This window comes from Dromiciops gliroides, chromosome 3 (assembly GCF_019393635.1).
Source record: "Dromiciops gliroides isolate mDroGli1 chromosome 3, mDroGli1.pri, whole genome shotgun sequence".
In the NCBI taxonomy this organism is placed as follows: Eukaryota; Metazoa; Chordata; class Mammalia; order Microbiotheria; family Microbiotheriidae; genus Dromiciops; species Dromiciops gliroides.
The window spans coordinates 380463579-380483752 of NC_057863.1; the positions used below are offsets into that span (position 1 = coordinate 380463579).

A 20174-nucleotide genomic window follows, 5' to 3' on the forward strand; every position below is an offset into this window, starting at 1 on the left:
ATGTTTGTGTTTTGTTTTTTTGTTTTTTTGTTTTTTGTTTTTTGGCAGGGCAATGAGGGTTAAGTGACTTGCCCAGGGTCACAGAACTAGTATCAAGTGTCTGAGCTCGGATTTGAACTCAAGTCCTCCTGAATCCAGAGCTGGTGCTCTATCCACTGTGCCACCAAGCTGCCCCCAGTTATGTTTGTCTAATTTATTAAAATGAAGTTTTATAATACTAGGGTTTTTTAATAGTTTCTATTGAATTACATTTGATTATTTACTATTAAGCAGTAGGTTGAATTGGATAAAGGAGAGATAAAAGAAACCAATTTTATAATGGAATAACATCTTAGCCTACTAACGCACCAGAGGAAATAAAAGATGAATGCCTAATATAGATCACAAAAATAGAAAAGAGTCAGGATATAGTTGAGAATACTAGGGGAGATGCAATTATTAACATTGAAGGTATAATGTCAATTTTTCAGTTATTAGCCCATATGTGACTTCCTATAGGAAGATGTTCATGATTCCCTAGGTTTAGGTGCTCTTGCAATACATTTCAAATTGTTATGTACTTACTTGTTTATACACTATATAGAACTAGTAAAATAGAAACTCCTTGAGGACACAGCCTTTTTTATGCCATAATGATGGCCGCAGTGCCTTATACCTTGTAGATGCTTAATGTTTTTGTTTTTTGGAATTGATTATTAAATTAGAAGACACCTTATCTTTCTGAGCCTGCTTCCATGTCTGCAAAATATAAATAGGTATATTTGTACTATATTATTCCTTGACTGTCCTTACTGATAAACTATCATAAACTAGAGAAAGCAATAGGGAGGTTACTTTGGAATAGAGTCTGAATTATTTTTTCCCCAGGGCAATTAGGGTTAAGTGACTTGCCCAGGGTAACACAGCTAGTAGGTGTCAAGTGTCTGAGGCTGGATTTGAACTCAGGTCCTCCTGAATTCAGGGCTGGTGCTTTATCCACTGTGCCATCTAGCTGCCCCTGGATTCTGAATTCTAAGGAAGAACTTTCTCGGAATGTATAAGTAGTAGGATCCCTTCTAAAAGTTCTTGAATAACAAAGGAACTCTGGTCGTAACTAGAATCTAGAAAAGCAAATTACTAACAGTTAAGAGAAAAGGTGGGTAAGAACTAAAGGCTCAGGATTCTGAAAGTGAAGCTAGGTCAAGAAGAAGAAGAAGAAAATTTCCAAGAATTATATTCTGACAACCCAAGAAAAATGAGGAAGAGAGGAGGAAGATATTCAAAGAGAATGACATGGCTGCATTGGAAAGTCATTGATTTTATTAGCTAGAATTTAAAAGGGACAGGTATGTCTGTGTGTTTTAATAGAAGAATTCTTTAAAACTGAGAACAAATACAAAAAGAAGAAAAGGGGTTATAAAATAGTTCCAAGAAAGGGAAAGGCCAGAACAAGCTGAGACATTTTTTACATTTTGCACTTTAGGCCATTGACAAAGTGTTCCTCCAGAAATCCTTTCAAGTTACCATGAAATCAGCATTCAATGCTTTGGATAAAGCTATCTAATTCTATAATCCATGATTCTCCATCTAATCTACAATTATACTGTGAAAACACTTTGTCAAAAGTCAGTCAGTCTATCTATCTATCTATCTATCTATCTATCTATCTATCTATCTATCCATCTATTTATTTCTAAGTGCTAAGGACAGGATAAGGCATTTTGTTAGAGGTGAGAATAGGAAGAAAGATGACATACCATTAAGGCTTAAGCAAAAAGGCATGAAAACTCTTGAGCAAAAACTCCAATCATGTTTGTTCTCTATCAAGGAGAATGACCTTTAGCCTGGGAAGGATAGAACCAAGATAGTTAATAGGGAGTTGATACCTAAGGTAGATGAAGCGATAGTTAGTCTCTTCTTTAGTTGTTCAGTCATGGCCAACTCTTTTGTGATCCCATTTGGGGTTTTCTTGGCAAAGACACTGGAGAGATTTGCCATTCCCTTCTGCAGCTCATTTTACAGATAAGGAAACTGAGGCAAACAGGATTAAGTGACTTGCCCAGGGTCACACAACTAGCAAGTGTCTGAGGCTAGATTTAAACTCAAGTCTTCCAGGCTCCAGGACTGGCATTATATTCATTGCACTAACTACCTGTCCCAGAGATAGTAAGCGAACACCCTAAGTAAATTCAAGTCACCTGCTCTGAACACATTATATCCCAGGGAAAACTTTGTAAATATAATCACTAAACTGTCATCAGTTATCTTTTAAAAATGATAATGATCTGGAAAAGTGTTATGAGAGTAGAGGTGGAAGAATATTGTCACTATTAATGAATGGAAGGAATTAGATTCTTCAAATCATGGGCTGGATAGTTTGACATCAATTCTTATCAAACTACCATAATTCATTATTTAAAAGATAGTTTGTGTGCACTTAGGGAAAGTACTGATAAGTAGGAGCCACCATGGGTTCATAAAGAACGAGGCATGACAAATTAATCTCATTTCCTTTTTTAGAAGGCTGATTATTTCAGGAAAAGGCTGTAGACATAATATTCCCTATATTTCAGCAAAAATTTAAAAAATAAATTTTAAAAGGAAAATAAAATAGAAACAAACAAAAAACCTTTTGACAAGGGTTTTTTCACAATATAATTGTAGACTAGGTGGCAAGCCATGGATTATGTAATCAGGTGGCTTTATCCAAAACATAGACTGATGATTTATTTCATAATAACCTGAAAGGAAATTTTTGGAGGAGTAGTTTTTCATTGGCCTTTTATTGTACAAAATGTAATCAATAGCTTGAATAAAGGCATTCTTAAAATATTTTGTAATATATAAAGCTGGGAGGAGTACCTAATATATTGTGTAAAACTAGCATTTTGTGTAGTGCATTAAAGTTCATAAAGCATGTTAACTTGTTAACTGTTATTTTATTCTCACAACAACTATGTGGTAGGCACCATTCTTGTCTCCATTTTACAGTTAAGGAAACTGAGCCAGACAGAGGTTATGTAAATTACCAAGGGCCACACAGCTAGTAAATGACTAAGGCCAGATTTAAACTCATGTATTTCTGATTCCAGCCCCACTGCTTTCATTACTGGCCACCTACCTGCCCCCAATTTTCAAAAATAATTCCACAAACAGGAATGATGGACTGAATCTAATATGAGACAAAACAAAGTAGGGATAAGAATTAAGTTCTACATCTGTGTTCAGAAAAAAAATTGGGGTAAATATTTATATTGTTTATAAGAGAGTGGTCGCTCTGAAAAATGTATTGACTGATTCATTCATTGAAGCTTTTAGGTGTGATATGGTTGAAGGAGCCTTGGATTTGGAATGAATAGAATTTGTTTGCAATCTAGGTTCAGACACTTATCTAGGTGACCTTATCTATAAGTCTCTCCCTCTTCACTTATCTTCCTGCAAAACTTAGCCCATATGCAACATCCTATAGGAAGACTTTCATGATACCCTAGTTTTTGGTGCTTTTTCTATACTTTCTAAATTATCATGTACTTATATGTTTCTAGAATGTATGGAACTATTAAAGTATATGCTTCTTGAGGGCATAAACTTTTTTTTCTGCCACTTTATCCTTAGTGACTAGCAGAGTGCCTTATATATTATAGATGCTTAATGTCTTTTGAAATTGATTATTAGATTATGACACCTTTAAAATCACCAGTACTGTCATCATTGTTGGGCATTCCACTCTAGTCAGCAGCACACCAGAACTGAAATGAGAGTGGAAAAGGATGCTGATTATTCACTCACTGTTTGCTGTAGTTTTTGGCAGACTGCAGTAGGAACTGAAGGAAACTGCTGAGTAAAAAGCAGATAAATTATGATCTTTGATGTAACCTTTGATCTCTGAAGTGACCCTAAAATTAATTAGTGTTACAAAATATATGAAATTGTCTGAATCAAAGCCAATTTACTATTGAGCTATCTTAGTGAAGAAAAGGAAAGTCATGAAGAAGAGTATATGTGTATGAGAGTGTGTGGGGAGAGTGAGAGTGAGTGAGAGAGAGAGAACAAAAGAAAGAAACAGAGGAAGAAAGAAAGAGAAAGAAGGGAAGGACAGAGGAAGGAAGGAAGGAAGGAAGGAAGGAAGGAAGGAAGGAAGGAAGGAAGGAAGGAAGGAAGGAAGGAAGGAAGGAAGGAAGGAAGGAAGGAAGGAAGGAAGGAAGGAAAGAAGGAAGGAAGGAAGGAAGGAAGGAAGGAAGATAGATCATGTGTGCATTAATTTGATAGATTGGTGATGTCTAAAGTCACAGAAGTAGTGTCCAGGACAAACTAGACAGTAAATATAATTTCTTCTTTCTTTAAGTCATCAGCTTAGAAGAAGTTAGGCATACATCATGAGGTTTATTGTATTTGCAATTAAACAGATCAAATTTAATGTGTGCAGAAAGCCCTAGTAATTAGTATACAGATTAATATGGGGAAATGGCACTGGTTTAGCAGTCCTCCCAAGCAAAACTGAAGTAAAGAATTGAGTATGTAATCGAACAGCATGTGAATATTAATGCACAAAATCCTCTGAGTCCCCAGCTCCCTGATGCAATTATTTTCTATTCACATTAATTGTTCCTAACAGATGACATTAATGACTTTGAGTTAAAAAGTGTCCAAGGGAAGATTTCACAAGATCAATGCTGTTTAGAAATAGGGTCACTTTTACAATCATTTTACTCAAGTTCTAACCACTGTTTAACATAGCAAGGTTAAAATGATGGGGCAGGGATAGGGAATGTTTAACTGTTAATATGAAATATTCATTTTAATGCCTTTCATTACGGTCCACCAGAATCCTTAAATAAATGTCTCCAAATATTTACATTTTTCTTAATATTAATTTTCCAGCATATCATGTGCAAGAGTGGCTAGACTCTCTCAAATGGGATTCATTAGAGTGGTTTTCCATTGGTTATTTTATGATTGTAAGTATTTTTATGAATCTACAGCAAGCTTTCAAATTAGGAGATTCCAGCTTTATGTAAAGGTTGGGCTACTTGAACTCCAAGGTCCCTTCCGACAAGATTCTGTAATTCTTTAACACATGCAGTTTAATCAGGCAATCACCTTCTCTTTCTACAGTTTTACTGTCCTCGATGAAATTATGAAGCAAACTATTATTGCTAACTAATCTTCTCCTTTGGTTTTTCTTTATCACTCCTTAGAAACTTCACTCTCGCATCTTGGACCTTTCATCAGGGGATTTGCTTTCAGAGGTAGAAAGAAACCAAAGTTCAATGCAATCACGAACAGATGTTGACATTCATGTGAGTTTTTCTCTTGCTTTCTAATCACTTGTTACTAACACTATTTTCTTTCCATTAAGAATGATGTCACAGGTGTACTATTAAACTTATCTTTGAAGGGTTGTAAGACAGATAAAAATACTTTCCTTTCTTCTATTCCTTGAAATTCAATATCATGTCTGTGGTTGATATAGTAAGCAGAAAGTGTCACTCTGGGCAAAAAAAAGCATAAATCTTTGCTATGTCCCCAAGATACCTTTTTGGGTATTGATTATATCTCAAAGTCTCTGAGAAATGGTCAAGGAGCTTTTTATTAAAGCCTATGTACCATATTATTCATCCTACTTTTATGATATATTATGTATGAACTTTTAAAAATTCATAAGCTCTGCATTTTTTTAAATGTAGGGTTAGTTTTATGCTTATTTGGCAAAACTTTAACCAGTGTGCCTATTAATGCTTATTTATATAAAATAAGGTAACTTAAAAATAAAAGCTAGATAAAAATATCTTTTTTTAAATGTAAAGGCATGAAAAACTGATGGCTGAACACTTATAGATAACTTGCCCTTTATTTTACTGTATAATTTTGTCGGTCAAAATGTGATATCCTATATCAAAAGTAAATACTTTTAAGTTAAATTGGAATTAAATTTTAGTGGAATGCTATAATTTTACACATTCATAAAGACACTAATAGCATTCAATCTATAATATGGCCTGAAGGCCATATTATTTAACTGAGCAGATTTCATCCAAGAAATTCTTGGCTGCCATTCTCTGTTTAACTGAAATGCTGCTCTTGTATAATTCACACAGTGAGATTTTAAGTGCATGAGCTGCTCAAGGTGGGAGTATAAAAATAAAGGATGAGAAAATTCCACATTCAGTGCAAAACTACAAGTATATATTTTTCAAATTAACATAATATAATTAAGATAATATGGAGATGACAGTATAATGTTTTATTTTTTAAAAGAATTATTTGCATTTCATAGAATGCCATGACTTCTGAGTAGACATCTTAGAGATCATTATAGCAATGTAACAGGAGGTGGGAAAGGGAGATTAATTGAATGCCAACCACAGTCGTGGGTATTCAACCATCTAACCATCCATCCTGAGTCAGCGTGGATGACCACATGGCCAAATGTGGTCTAATGGCTGAATTCCACAATTTTAAAGTATATCTACTTCATATCAATTAGTAATGACACAAGCATAACCATAGGATAATTAAAATTCACATTTTTATATGCTTATTGTGTAACTTCTAAACAGCAGTGAGACTATAAGGATAGAAGTAAACTCAAGATAACCCTAGGAACTATTATTATATGCATACTATTAGCCCCCTTTTATAAATAAGAGCTCCAAAGCACATAGATGTTAAATGGTTTGCCAGAGTTACACTGTTGGCACATACCAGAATCAAGATTCTAAACTCAAGTCATCTCCTTCCAACACTAGTGATCTTCCCAAACAATCAATGGACTAGTATTTCATAATATACTGTCATGTATGTTTCACTGGGCTAGGTGCTGGGCAGACAGAAATAAAACAAAATCTCCCCTTGAAAATCTTCCATTTTTTAGGAGAAAGAGCATATATACAAATGAGTTTATGCCAAATACATGGACAATAAATACAAGGGAAGTTTGAGGGGATTATAGTAACAGATCTAGAGGCAGAAGGGTCTTCAGAGATCATGTAGTCCAAACCTCTCATTTTACAGATGAGAAAACTGAATCTCAAAGAAATTAAGAAACTAACCTAAAATCAAGAAGATAGTAAGTGTCTGAGGGAGGTGGCATCAGTAGTTTGACAGTTCAGCAAAAGCTTCATATAGAAGGTTTCAGTTGAACAGAGTTCTCAAGAAAACAGAATTCTCAAGGACAGAGCAGGGAAGGGAGTGCATTGGAGGCTCAGGTGACAGCTAGTGCAAAAATACCAAGATGAAAGATGGAGAATCAGCAAGAAGGCCAATGTGACTGGACTCTCAAGTACCAGGAGGAGAGTAATATAATATGTTAAACTTGCAAAAGTAGTTTGAGGCCAAGTTGTGAAGGGCTATAAAGCCAACATAAGTGCTTTAATTTGCACCTACAGGTGATAAAGAGCCAATGGAGTTTATATAGTAGGGGAGTAACTTTGTCAAACATGGAAAATTACTTTGGCAAACAGTTTTCTTCCCCATAACACTCCTCTTTATTTGTTCCTGCTGCTTTCCTTAAATCTTTAACATCACAATCGGGGGCAGGTAGGTGGTACAGTGGATAGAACACTGGCTCTGAAGTTGGGAGGACCAGAGTTCAAATTTAACCTCAGATACTTACTGACTGTGTGACCCTGGGCAAGTTACTTAATCCTGATTGCCTCAAAACATGCAGAACCATCTCCAGTTGTCCCATTGTATTTTTTTTGGGGGGGGGAGGGCAGGCAATGACGGTTAAGTGACTTGCTCAGGGTCTCACATTTAGTAAGTGTCAAGTGTCTAAGGCTGGTTTTGAACTCAGGTCCTCCTTAATCCAGGGCTGGTGCTTTATCCACTGCACCACCTTGCTGCCCCTGCCATTGTATATTTACCACTGGACCCAGACAGCTCTGGAGGAGAGAGAGGTTGGTGACCTTGCACAGTTTTTACTCACATAAATCTAATTCAGTGCAAGTTATGACACCATCCTGATGGCATGGTCCTCTTTGAGAATAGACAAACAACAAAAATATCACAATCACTTCTAGAGAAAAAATTATACCAGTAAAGAAATATAACTTCAGAATTGTGCCATCATCTTCTTTGAGAGTGACAATGTTTGTATCCATCATATTGATCCCAAATGTTTTTAAGTCTATAATCAACAAGTATTATTTGATCTTCTACTACCTGTGGCATAATATTGGGGAGGGGAGATAGGGAAAGGGTGCAGCAACAAGGAACTTATGGTCATAGGACTTGATTTCAAATCCAAATCTAACACTTCCTGTGTGACCTTGGGCAAGTCATTTAACTTCTCTTGGACTTAGTTTCTTTGCAGAATGAAAGTGTTGAACTATATGATATCTAGAATCTTTTGATGCTAAATCAATGATATTACTCTCTTTTTATCAGTGCTTAACCCTGTGCTAGGTACTAAAATGCTACAAAGAAATTTAGGCCATGGTCCTTATCCTAAAGAAATTACAGTTTGGTTAATGGGATGACCAATATGTATATTAAAATATCACTAACAATACCAAAGAGATAGAAACTAGACCTAAGACTTCACTGATATAGGGAGATTCCATATGAGTCCTTTTTACTAAATAGGATCATACCTTCTTGTAATTTTTAGGCTGTGAGAGTTTTCTTGAACACTGAGAAATTAAGTGACTTGCCCATAGTTAGGCAGCCAGCAGAGCTTGAACCTAGGTTTTCCCAGCTATGAAGTTAATTCTAGCCTTTCCTCCATATTGCCAGTACTTTATTATGCTATAAATGCCAAATTCTAAGTGATCAGTACAAATAATTGTATTGTAGGATTGCATAGGTCGCTTACCACTGAACAGTCTATGATTCTAGAAGAGAAGGTCAGAATCCGCTTTCAGAGAAGATGGGTAGGGAAAGCTTCATAGGAAAAAAGAAATGAGATCGGATCTAAAATTGGAGAATAGTAGGATTTGGGCGGAGGTAGAGAAGAAAAGTAGACCAGAGAATTCTAGAAAAAGGAACTAGCCATTCACAAAGATATAGTTGCAGACAAGTGTGAGATATATTAAAGGGATGAAGAAGATACCTGTGTGACTGAGGCAAACAGTTCCTGAAGCTTTTTAGCCACTGAATGAACACACTAATTCCAAGGCAGAATTGAAAATAATATCAGCAAAGCATCCTGCCCTCTGTCCTTATAAAGCATTGAAGTAGAAATGGTCTTTTTTTTTCAATAAAAATCCTTTATCTCTTTGTGAAATGATAGCTGGATATGAAGATATCTTTAGTCCACTATACCACAGAGTAATGTTTATCCAAGAACCAAAATCAAGAGGCCAATTGCTTGCCTGAATGTGATAGTATTCCCAATTTGGGCTCCTGAAATTATCTACTCCTTCTGCTTCCCAGTTCTTCTATCATTTAATGTCTTTTCCTGGTATGTGTTTTAATCTCTAAGCCTGTGGAGATCTTTTTTGAAAGAAGACAAACTATAAATTATAAAAAAAATAAAAGACCTAATCTTTACATGTGTACGGTGACTACACACCTATTTGTCATATTTAGGACTGTGTAACTCTTATACACACACTGGTAGCATTATAGGGAGCAACTCCCCCATAGCTTCTCCAGTACAAGTGCACCTGACCTGTCAAAGCAGATGAAGCTGTTAATAACCAGCACTGTATTCTTCAGTCAAACAGTGAAATAATAAAATGTGGGGTGACAAGGAATAGGAAAGTGGCAAAGCCATAAGTAGATGTGCAACTCAATGTAATGTTTAAAAATTTGTCATAAGGCATCCTCCGGATTTAAGCAGCCAGTGGATCTGCCTAGCAGTTGTACCAGCTGCTTATGTTTCATATAATCACAGGTCTGTTGTCTTCTATTGAGACATACATATGAAAGCATACTTCTCAACTAAGCTACATCTGGCAATAAGTAAAATCTAAAAAATCAATAAATATTGCTTAAAGCTGGATCTGGAGATGGCTTTTGATTTTTAATGAAATTCAAGTCTAAATTTTTTTTTAAAAAATAACAATACACTAGTGAGACTCCTTGGAATCTTAAATCATTTTAAAAACCAGTTATGTGGCAAGGAAGAAATATCAGCAGCAATCCATATGCGTAATGTTGGATAAGATCTAACATTATTAAGCATGTGGGCATTGGTTAGAAAGCAAATTAAACCCATCCTGTATATTTACTTATACAAAGGTTTAATATTTTAGCAAAAGTATTTTCTGGTCTTCATTATTTCCTTTCCCAAAGTTGCATTTATTCACAGTCAGCTGAAATTGCATTTGGAGAAGGGTGATAACTACTCAAGTACTAATGGCACCCATAAAGTGTCAATAAATTGCATAAGCAAGATGCTTTGGCTGTCTACAGGTGTCATGAAGATGGATTGTTCTACATCAGAGAGTTTCTTAGACAAAGCTTTATACTAGATAGGAAACTGGAATTCGAAGGTAATGGAAAGATTCCATTCTCAGTGGACATTGCAGTTGGGACACTAAATTAATTTACCTTGTCCAGCTTATGGGGACCTCATCTGTTACATGAGAGTAATATAATGCAGTTGTCAAGATGTACTTGAACTTTTTAGAACTTTGTTTGTGGTGTTTTCCCATAGCCCATGCCTAATGCAATGCATAATAATCCAAACAACCTAGTCACTCCTCACCCAGGATCTAGAATTCTGAAGCTGAGTAAAAAGGGTTTTGATGTCAAATCAACAATAAACATTTATTGCGCCTCCCATGTTCCAGGTGCTGTGCTAAGAACTAGAGAAGCAAAAACAACAACAACAACAACAACAACAATAACAAAAAACTGTCTCTTTCCTCAAAGAGATTATAATCTAATGGGGGAGACAACATACAAAAAACCAAGTAGAAACAAGATATATACAGAATGAAATGGAGATAATTAACAGAGAGAAGGTAGTAGCATTAAAGGGGACAGGGAAAGGCTTCTCTTAGAAGTTAGGATTTGAGCTGAGGCTTGAAGAAGTCAAGGAAGACAAGAGGTGGAGAAAAGGAGGAAAAGGGTTCCAAATGTGAAGGTCCTGATCACATTAGCAATATATTATAACATCAAACGCGTTTGTTTTTTTTAATAGTGTGACCTTGTTATCTAATAATGCATTAAGAAATAAGGAAGTAAAAATTCATTCCTTTTTGAAAAATTATTTGTTAAACACTGTGCTAGATTTTAGACATAACAATTTCAAAAATGAAGGTGTTCATGTCCTCACTGTGATTATATTATAATGTGCTGGGGAAATATATACATGCACACATATGTAAATACATGCGTACATACATACATACAATGATTGGGGAATGTGGTGCATGAGGAATTGATTCATAGGGCAGCCAACTGACATGCTCTTTCCAAGAACAATGTTAATATTGATTTGATTATTAAGTCCAGGGCAAGAAGGGGTGAAACTGAGGGCCCAATAGGAGAAGTGACATGCCCAAGAAAGCCACAAAACTGGGTAATGACAGAGTCAATACTTCATAATTTTATTTTTCCCTACTGCACCATGCTGCCAAACCTATAGTAGGGAAAACTGCTTTATTATTATTATTATTTTTTTTTAGTGAGGCAATTGGGGTTAAGTGACTTGCCCAGGGTCACACAGCTAGTTAAGTATTAAGTGTCTGAGGCCGGATTTGAACTCAGGTACTCCTGACTCCAGGGCCAGTGCTCTATCCACTGCGCCATCTAGCTGCCCCAAAACTGCTTTATTATGAGATACTGAGATCATGTTTTAAGATCATTGCATTTCCCCAACTGATGTGATTAGAAATGAGGAAATGTCATAGCTGTATGACTTTTGCCTGTGCATTTGGGAAATTCATAGAAATAAGTCAATCAATTAATGCTTGTAGACTAGGACAAAGTCAACTTACATTTTCTTTCCTAAATGTATCTGCTTTTCATGTTGCTGTTTTTCTATTGATAGGAATGCCAGCTAAATGCAAAATCTGGAGTCCCTGTCCCAAAGGGCCCTGCCTTGAACATGACTAGCTCTGGACGGCTTTGTCCCCGGAACAGCTGCAGCAGTAGTGAACTCTCTTTGTCCAGCACATGTAGTGAATACTCCAGTGGCTCCTCCTATACTTGGAATGATGGGAAGACTCTCAGTAAAAGGGTAAGACCAATACTCTAGGCCCAGCAACTGCATGGTAGTGCCTTGAAAATGTTCCTAGTTTGATGGGGTTGATAATAGATTAGAGAGAAGTTCTCTGACCACCTAAATGTAGGGAATATATGTGAATATCATGAGAATGGAAGCTCTCTAAGAGTAGAGGTTGTTGTACTTTGCATCTATTCCTAAGCCCTAGAAATGGCGCTTGGTAGGCATCTAATAAAATTTATTGATTGATTCCAAAAATAAACTGAGAAAGATAGACTTAGCCTTCATCCTAAAGCATTAAGTATTGAAATACTTTTATCTGGTTGCTCTCTATCTACTGTTATTTGGTCTGAACTTCTTGCCCAGCAGGACTTTTAAAAATCAGTGAATTTTGGAGCCAAAAGAACTAGGTGTAACCCTCAGCCCTGACATTTACTAACTGTGATCTTGGGCAAATCATTTAAACCAGCACTGTCAAACTCAAATAGAAAAGGAGACTATTCAGTTATATATAAGAATCCCTTATGCAATCATATTTTGATTTAGAAAGCCTCATATTAACATTATCTGGGTTCCAGTGTGATTTATTTATTTGGTTAAATATTTCTCAATTACAATTTAATCTATTTTCTAGAGAATCATCTTGGAAAATCTTGCGGAATACAATGAAGTTCATAGGCCATGTCCTTGATACCTCTAATTGAAACTGGTTCCTCATGTCCCTTACAGCTCTAAAATCCTACAATGCTCTATTCCTAAGAAAGTACCTGACATTCATGAAAAAGAAAGAGATATTCTAGTAACCTAGGGACTATCTCTTAATTCATGTGTATATAAAACCAACGGAAGAGGAAATTTTCAGTTGTAGTTTCTTTATGAAGCTTCTCCTCTGGAAATTCAAATAGATATCCTCTGTATGTTATGAAATAACAGGTGTGTGGGTTTTTTTTTTGTTGTTGTTGTTTTTTGCCCAACTTTGCCAATAGTAATTTATGCTGAAGATCAAAAATTGGGAATAGTAAAGGTATGGAGAGATAATTGCTTGATCCAGTGAATGACTGGATATAAAGGGAGAAGACAAAGTTGGGCAAGGGGAAGAACTTTGCCATTCTATATCTTAGTATTTCCTGTTAAGGATAGAGGTTTGTTAGAGAATGAAAAAAGATGCCACTGACTGAGCAAATCTGACACTTTTCAGAGGCATCCAGGATTAATTAAGTAGTTTCCAATTTGTATTGTTCTCAGCCCCCAATATGTAGAAACGGGCTTAGTAAGTATGTGAGTTTCCTCCAGGTAAAACATGAAAATTGAAGGGAATGTAGAAATTCTGGAACCTTTCAAACTAGTACTGTGATGAGAAGGCAAGTATGTTGTATTGTTAACAGAATCCAGAACAAAAGCTAAACTACATGATTCTTTTGCTACAATCTTCTCTATCAAGGAAATTAATGATTGGCAAACTGGGAAGAATAAAATAAAAACTGACATCACTGTTTGTCCTTCATTTTTGAAGAGAACCATGGCAGGCTGATGCCACAAACTTGCAGTGAATTGGATTTAAATGAGGGAGGGCTGTGCAAAGTCACCAACCTCACTTTCTCCTCCAGAGCCATCTGGGTCCAGTGACAAGATACACACACACACACACACACATATATATATATATATATATATATATATATATATATATATATATATATATATATATCAGGACCACTGGACATGGTCCTGGATGTTTATAGCAATTGGGGTTAAATGACTTGCTCAAGGTCACAAAGCTAGTAAGTGTATAAGGTGAGATTTGAACTCAGGTCTTCTTGATGCCAGGGCAAGTGCTGTATCCACTGTGCCACCTAACTGGCCCCCCAAAACAACTGACAAATAAATTGAAAAACTGAAAAATAAGAAACTGAAACATAAGATGAATAAGCAAAGAGTAAGACACTCAGTTGCTCTATTTTAAGTAACCTGGTCCACATGAATTGCAACATTGAAAGAGCCTGGTAATCCACTTAAAAGAGCAGGATGGGGGGCAGCTAGGTGGTGCAGTGGATAAAGCACCGGCCCTGGATTCAGGAGGACCTGAGTTCAAATCCGGCCTCGGACACTTGACACTTACTAGCTGTGTGACCCTGGGCAAGTCACTTAACCCTCATTGCCCCACAAAAAAACAAAAAAAAAAGAGCAGGACGGAGAAATGATTTTGAATTCAAAATAGAAATTTGGATTTTGAAATCCAAAAGCTGATAAGCTTGACATCTATCACTTCAAATATCCCCCTACTCAGGAAGGAAAGTGGAGTATACTTGCAGCTAGCATGGGTTCACTAAGAATATGTCATGCAAGGAAAATAAATTTCCCTATTTTGACAGTTAGTAATCGAGTAGATCAATACACACACACATACACATACACTCACACACACAAACACATATATATTTGCTTTTCAGCAAATATTAAAGTAATATTATTACTCATATCTATGAGGAAAAGATGGAAACATGGACCAGATAATGAAGCTGTGTTGATTTGTGACAGATTGAACATACATAAGAATGTTGAATAATAGATCTATATCACTGTGAAAAGAATTCTCTAGTGTCATGCGATCTAGTTCTGTTTCATGCCTTTTATATTAAGACATTGTTAATGATTTGATGAAGACATGAACGTTTTGGTTACAAATATGCGATTTCAATTAAGCTAGGTAAGGATAGTTGATATTTAGCTAAAATATTCCCTATCGTGAAAAAATCTAATCAAAATGGAATAATGGGCAGATTCTAGTAATACAAATTTTAAAAGAATAACTGCAAAGTCCTGCATTTAAGTTAAAACAATAAACTTTGTGAGTATGAGATAAGAGAGATGTAGGTAGAGGAAATTTCTAGTGGAAAAAAAGGGCTAATTTTTTATTTTCTTTGGGAACCTGCTCTTTAAAAAATCAAATTCAAATTTGGGCTTAATTTCAAATGTTCAAAACAAGGGACTTGATTATCCACTATTCTCTCCATTGGTCAGACCACATGTGGAATACTAAGCACTACAAAAACAAAGAAACAAAATCAAAGAAAACCCTCCCCCCAAAAAAAACATTATTAAGAAGGTAAGGGGGGCAGCTAGATGGCGCAGTGGTTAAAGCGCCATCCCACCATTGCCACCCAGAACTTGTTCTAAAAGTAAATCAAGGGGGCGGCTAGGTGATGCAGTGGATAAAGCACTGGCCCTGGATTCAGGAGTACCTGAGTTCAAATCCAGCCTCAGACACTTAACACTTACTAGCTATGTGACCCTGGGCAAGTCACTTAACCCCCATTGCCCCGCCAAAAAAAAAAAAAAAAAAAAAAAAAAAAAAAAAAAAAGAGGTAAGGGCACTTGGAATCATGTTTTACAAGCATCGATTGAAAGTATTAGAACTGGTTAGCCTAACAAAGAGAATGCTTAGAGTAGAAATGATATCTATCTTCAAAATATTTTCAGGGTTGTCATGAATTAGGTTCATTAGACGTATACTTTGTGCCTTCAAAAGGCAGAAGTAAGACCAGCTAATAGAAACCACGAGAAAAAAAGTTTTTATGAAGGTGTTGAGTAATTTCTTGCAACAAATGTGAAAATAGCTCATATGGTCTCTAGGATCCCTTATAACTCATATTTCATCATTCTATGATTTAAATGAAATGACTAAAATGCAAAAGTGACAAGGACTACAAGAGATATATAAACAAAATACTGTCATTCATAAAACGGAGAAATCACTTCCAGGTGGGTGAATGATGGAAGTCTTCATGGTGTTAGGGTTGGGTCTTGAAGCATGGACAGGAGATCAATAGGCAGAGATGGTAGGTTATACAGTAAGGGGTATTTTAGGATTTTCCTTTTCTCTATAGAATTATATAGAACCACAGTAAGGGAAATACATGTATAATCTTGCTTCAGATTCCAGAAGTCTGCTCCCTAAGACTCTCTTTATCTAGACTGTTTATTAGATGTAAGACATAAAACCCTGTAGCATAATGGGACGGAGACTTTTGTTCTAGTCCTTTCTCATATCTTAGGGTTTGCTTTTTTTTTTAAACTAGTTGCTTAGCTTCTCTGTGCCATGCAGATCTTCATCTATAAAATGGGCTAGAACAGCAGGCCCCATAATGAGGTCCTATGAGTATCTAGAACAGGTGGTATGATTAGGATGTAAAAAGATGGATTTCTAAAAGAAACATATTAAAAATTATGCATTCAAATGAATGTAATCCATTGCAGTGTAGTCAACCGAGTAGTCTACATGCTTATTCCAAGGATATTGCTATTTGTTACACCAAAAAACTCAAAGAAATCTTTTGGAATTGCCTTTTGATACGATTTCTAAGCCAGCCAAGAAAAATATTCTCATTGTTTTATACATGCATACCAGTTTCAACTGAAACCTATATTTTCCAGCAAGATGACCTACTACATTGGGTGACAAATATATATTTTTTTCTAAAATCCAATCCATCTCCAGGAGGCAGTTATAAAGAAAGGGTTCTAAAAATGTTTGAACAGGGGCAGTATCATTAAGTAAATGTGCAAATACATAGAAAGGGACAATACTTATTTGGATATATAAGCTCTGGTTTGTTTCAAAATCAGTTGTTATGGGGCAGTTAGGTGGCACAGTGGATAGAGCACTGGCCCTGGATTCAGGAAGACCTGAGTTCAAATCCAGCCTCAGACACTTGACACGTAATAGCTGTGTGACCCTGGGCAAGTCACTAAACCCCAATTGCCTCGCCCAATTTTTTTAATGAGTCGTTATTTGTAATAACAAATCATGTAAATGAATTCAATGCAACCTTACATGACAATATTTTTTAAACACCACAGATGTCTTATAAACATTAAAAAAAAATATGCTAGGGCAGCTAGATGGCACAGTGGATAGAGCACTGGCCCTGGATTCAGGAATACCCTGAGTTCAAATCTGACCTCAGACACTTAACACTTACTAGCTGTGTGACCCTGGGCAAGTCACTAACCCCAATTGCCTTACTAAAAAAAAACAAGGCTAATAATGATTTATAAAATTCATCTGCTTGATTTTTAATTTTTTCCCTTTGATTTACTTTTTTTTTGGGGGGGGGTTTGGAGGGCAATGGAGGTTAAGTGACTTGCCCAGGGTCACACGGCTAGTAAGTGTCAAATGTCTGAGGCCGGATTTGAACTCAAGTACTCCTGAATCCAGGGCCGGTGCTTTATCCACTGCACCACCTAGCCGCCCCCTTGATTTACTTTTAGAACAAGTTCTGGGTGGCAACACCTTTATGTCTTTTTTATGACATTCTGCTCCTGTCAACTTTTAAGCTTCCCATTGGACACATCTAATCCACTCTATTTGTAATAGTTATTTTCCAAATTGGAAGAAAAGGGAGAAAAGCAAAGAATGGGCCACAGTAGAAGATAGTACCTGATTATGTTGGGGAATTTTTATTTCATCTATATGGATTTACTTTAAGGATGTATATAAGCCACAAGAACACATTTGCCTCCATAACTACTATCAAATAGATATCAGAAGTCAGCACCATAATCTGAATGGATATGATCAAGATCTCAGAGAAGATTTCAAGCCTGAATATTAAAGCTTTTTTCTTCTTATGATCTGATTTTAATGCAAAGTGCTATGTTCGATGCATTACCAAAATTGCTACCATCAAGTAGTTGTTCAGTGATCTGAATGATGACAGTGAGGATCTGAGGTCTTATCAATTTGGGGAGGGAAGATTAGTAATGTTTCTGCTCTCAGATGATTTCATGAACTATCCAGTCATATCAGTCCCTGCTTTTTCTAATCACTTCTTTTCTTTCTCCTTCCTTTCTTCCATCTTTTCTAATATGAGCAAGGCCACATTGTAGAGCCAGAGCCCACTACTCAAAAGAGGTATTTTCCACTGAGCCCCAATGAACATTTTTCAAGAAACTTCATGTAGCTTGTCCATCAAGAGAGGCTGTTAATATCATTTTGAGGGGTCCCACCTTATGAGTTTGTAACACCGAAGGCATACCCCTGGTGTCCAAGAAACTATCAGAAAAATTCAGGTACTCACACATACATGAATACAGAGACATGAAGTCATTTAGCCAGATTCACCATATTCTTTTGTAAATTTTTTTTTGCAGATAGAAAGAGAGTATGAAACATATTAGACTTATGTGTGATTGTGACACTATTTCCCACAACTGGTGAGCCATGTGTTTTGATTTATTTTCCTAGTAATGAAGATGAGTGTGTGCTAATTCCCCCTCACTCTCCCCAAGCCATTCTTATGGCCAAAGACACATGCAAGTATTCATTGGAAAGATTTGCCAGTGTTAGGAGTGTATCTGGTGATCAAGAAACAGAAGGAAGCTAAGTAATCCCTTTTGGGACTTGGGATGAACCTAAGCCACTGCCCTCATTAATACTTCTTCTCAGCAAATGAGAGTGGGACTACATTCTCATTTCTACCCTTCCTCTTATGGAGTATATGGAGAACAGAATTTTCTAATAAGACTCCAGGTTCATTACTTCTTTCTCCTACTAAGACTGTAAGCCTTTTATTTCCTTACCTTTTCCCATTCCTACCTTACTCATTCCTCTGATCTTTTTGCAAGGGATAAATGTTTCTGCTTAAATCAACCCATAGATTTTTTTCCAGATTTTGAAGTCCAAACATTGCTTATCTATCTATTTTCATTGGGGAAAAGCTTGCTCACCAAGTTAAGTGTCTTTTTTTGTAGTAGTTTGTTCTATTTTAGAAAGAATTAATGAAAAATAATTTATTAAACATGTAAAATTTATCAAATATTGTGCTAAGTACATGGGGTAGCTATAAATGCAAAAGTGATATGTGTCCTTCCCTTAGGGAACTTCTAATAGGGGGAATAATTTAAAAAACATATAAGAGGGTACAGATGCAGGGCAGAAGACAAGGCATAGTGATTCTTAGGACACCACAAACAGGGTAGATGGCATGACTCCATTCATTTCTCCCAACAACTTTTCTACTCTGTCTCCTCTTCAATTAGTCAATTCATAAATATTTATTAAGTAAGGAATATAAGGCCACAAAAATGTACCCTTAATGCACTTAGAATCAAGTTGAGAAGATAGAAAATAGGAGCTGGCTATTTCACTATTTTAGGAAATTCCCAAATGAGGAAATTCCTTCAAACTAAACAGATCAGCATTTTCTCTACAACTTATAGGCTCAGAAATCTGCCTAGGGCACTGGGAGTTTAAGTGGCTTGTGTGAAGGTCACACTGCCAGTCTGTTTTAGAGGCAGAACTTGACCCCAGGGATTCCTAGCTGGTACTGAAGTCAGCTCTCTATCCTTCCAAGACGCACTGAGAGAACTCCCCAGTTGGAGAGGTAAGATCCATGAAATGATAAGAATAGATATATGCAAAGTTAATTATACTTCCCATTAGACCATAAGGTCCTTGAAAGCAGATAGGATGCCATTTTAAAGCTGTTTCTTCTGAACCTAGCATGGTCATATGCATATAGCAGGTACTTAGTAAATGTCTGTTGAAACATTTATTAAATTCAAGACAATAAATTCCAGGGAGAGTTAAAAGAGACAGATAGACAGAGAAACAGAGAAAGAGAGAGACCGAAGCAGAGAGACAGAGAGATTATGAAGAGGGAACTTCAAAGAAGGCTTCATAGAGGAGGTAAGGTTTAAATTAGTTAAGGAATGGGCAAAATTTATATAGATATTAGCAAAAGTGGAGGGGTGATGGCAGACTATAAATTGAGCAAGTCTATAGCTTGAACAAATCTGGCATTTTCAGTCTCTCATAGGCAATTTTTTTTCTAATCTCTTTTTGTTCTTGTGAATGTAACTATCAGGATCACGGACAGGCTTAAAATCCCCAAGCTGACAGCTTTCTCACTGGTAATTCTGTAATAGCTGTGACTCCCTAATGGGATATCACTCCTATTTCTAAGGATTTGGGTGAGTAGAGACAGGATCACCCAGGAACATTGACCTACAGCATCCTCCTTTGGTACTACTATTGTGGGCTTTTTAAAATAGCATTTCTATCATTTAGTTAACA

At 36.3% G+C, this 20174-nt stretch overlaps 1 protein-coding gene across 1 annotated transcript in view; it reads left to right on the plus strand.

Annotated features, from left to right (window-relative positions):
* NCKAP5 (NCK associated protein 5) overlaps positions 1–20174 on the plus strand; it is a 1132898-nt gene that overhangs the window by 976191 nt on the left and 136533 nt on the right. Inside the window, 2 exon segments of the mRNA XM_043991612.1 lie at positions 5178–5279; positions 11924–12112. Coding sequence (XP_043847547.1) covers positions 5178–5279; positions 11924–12112 — 291 coding nt within the window.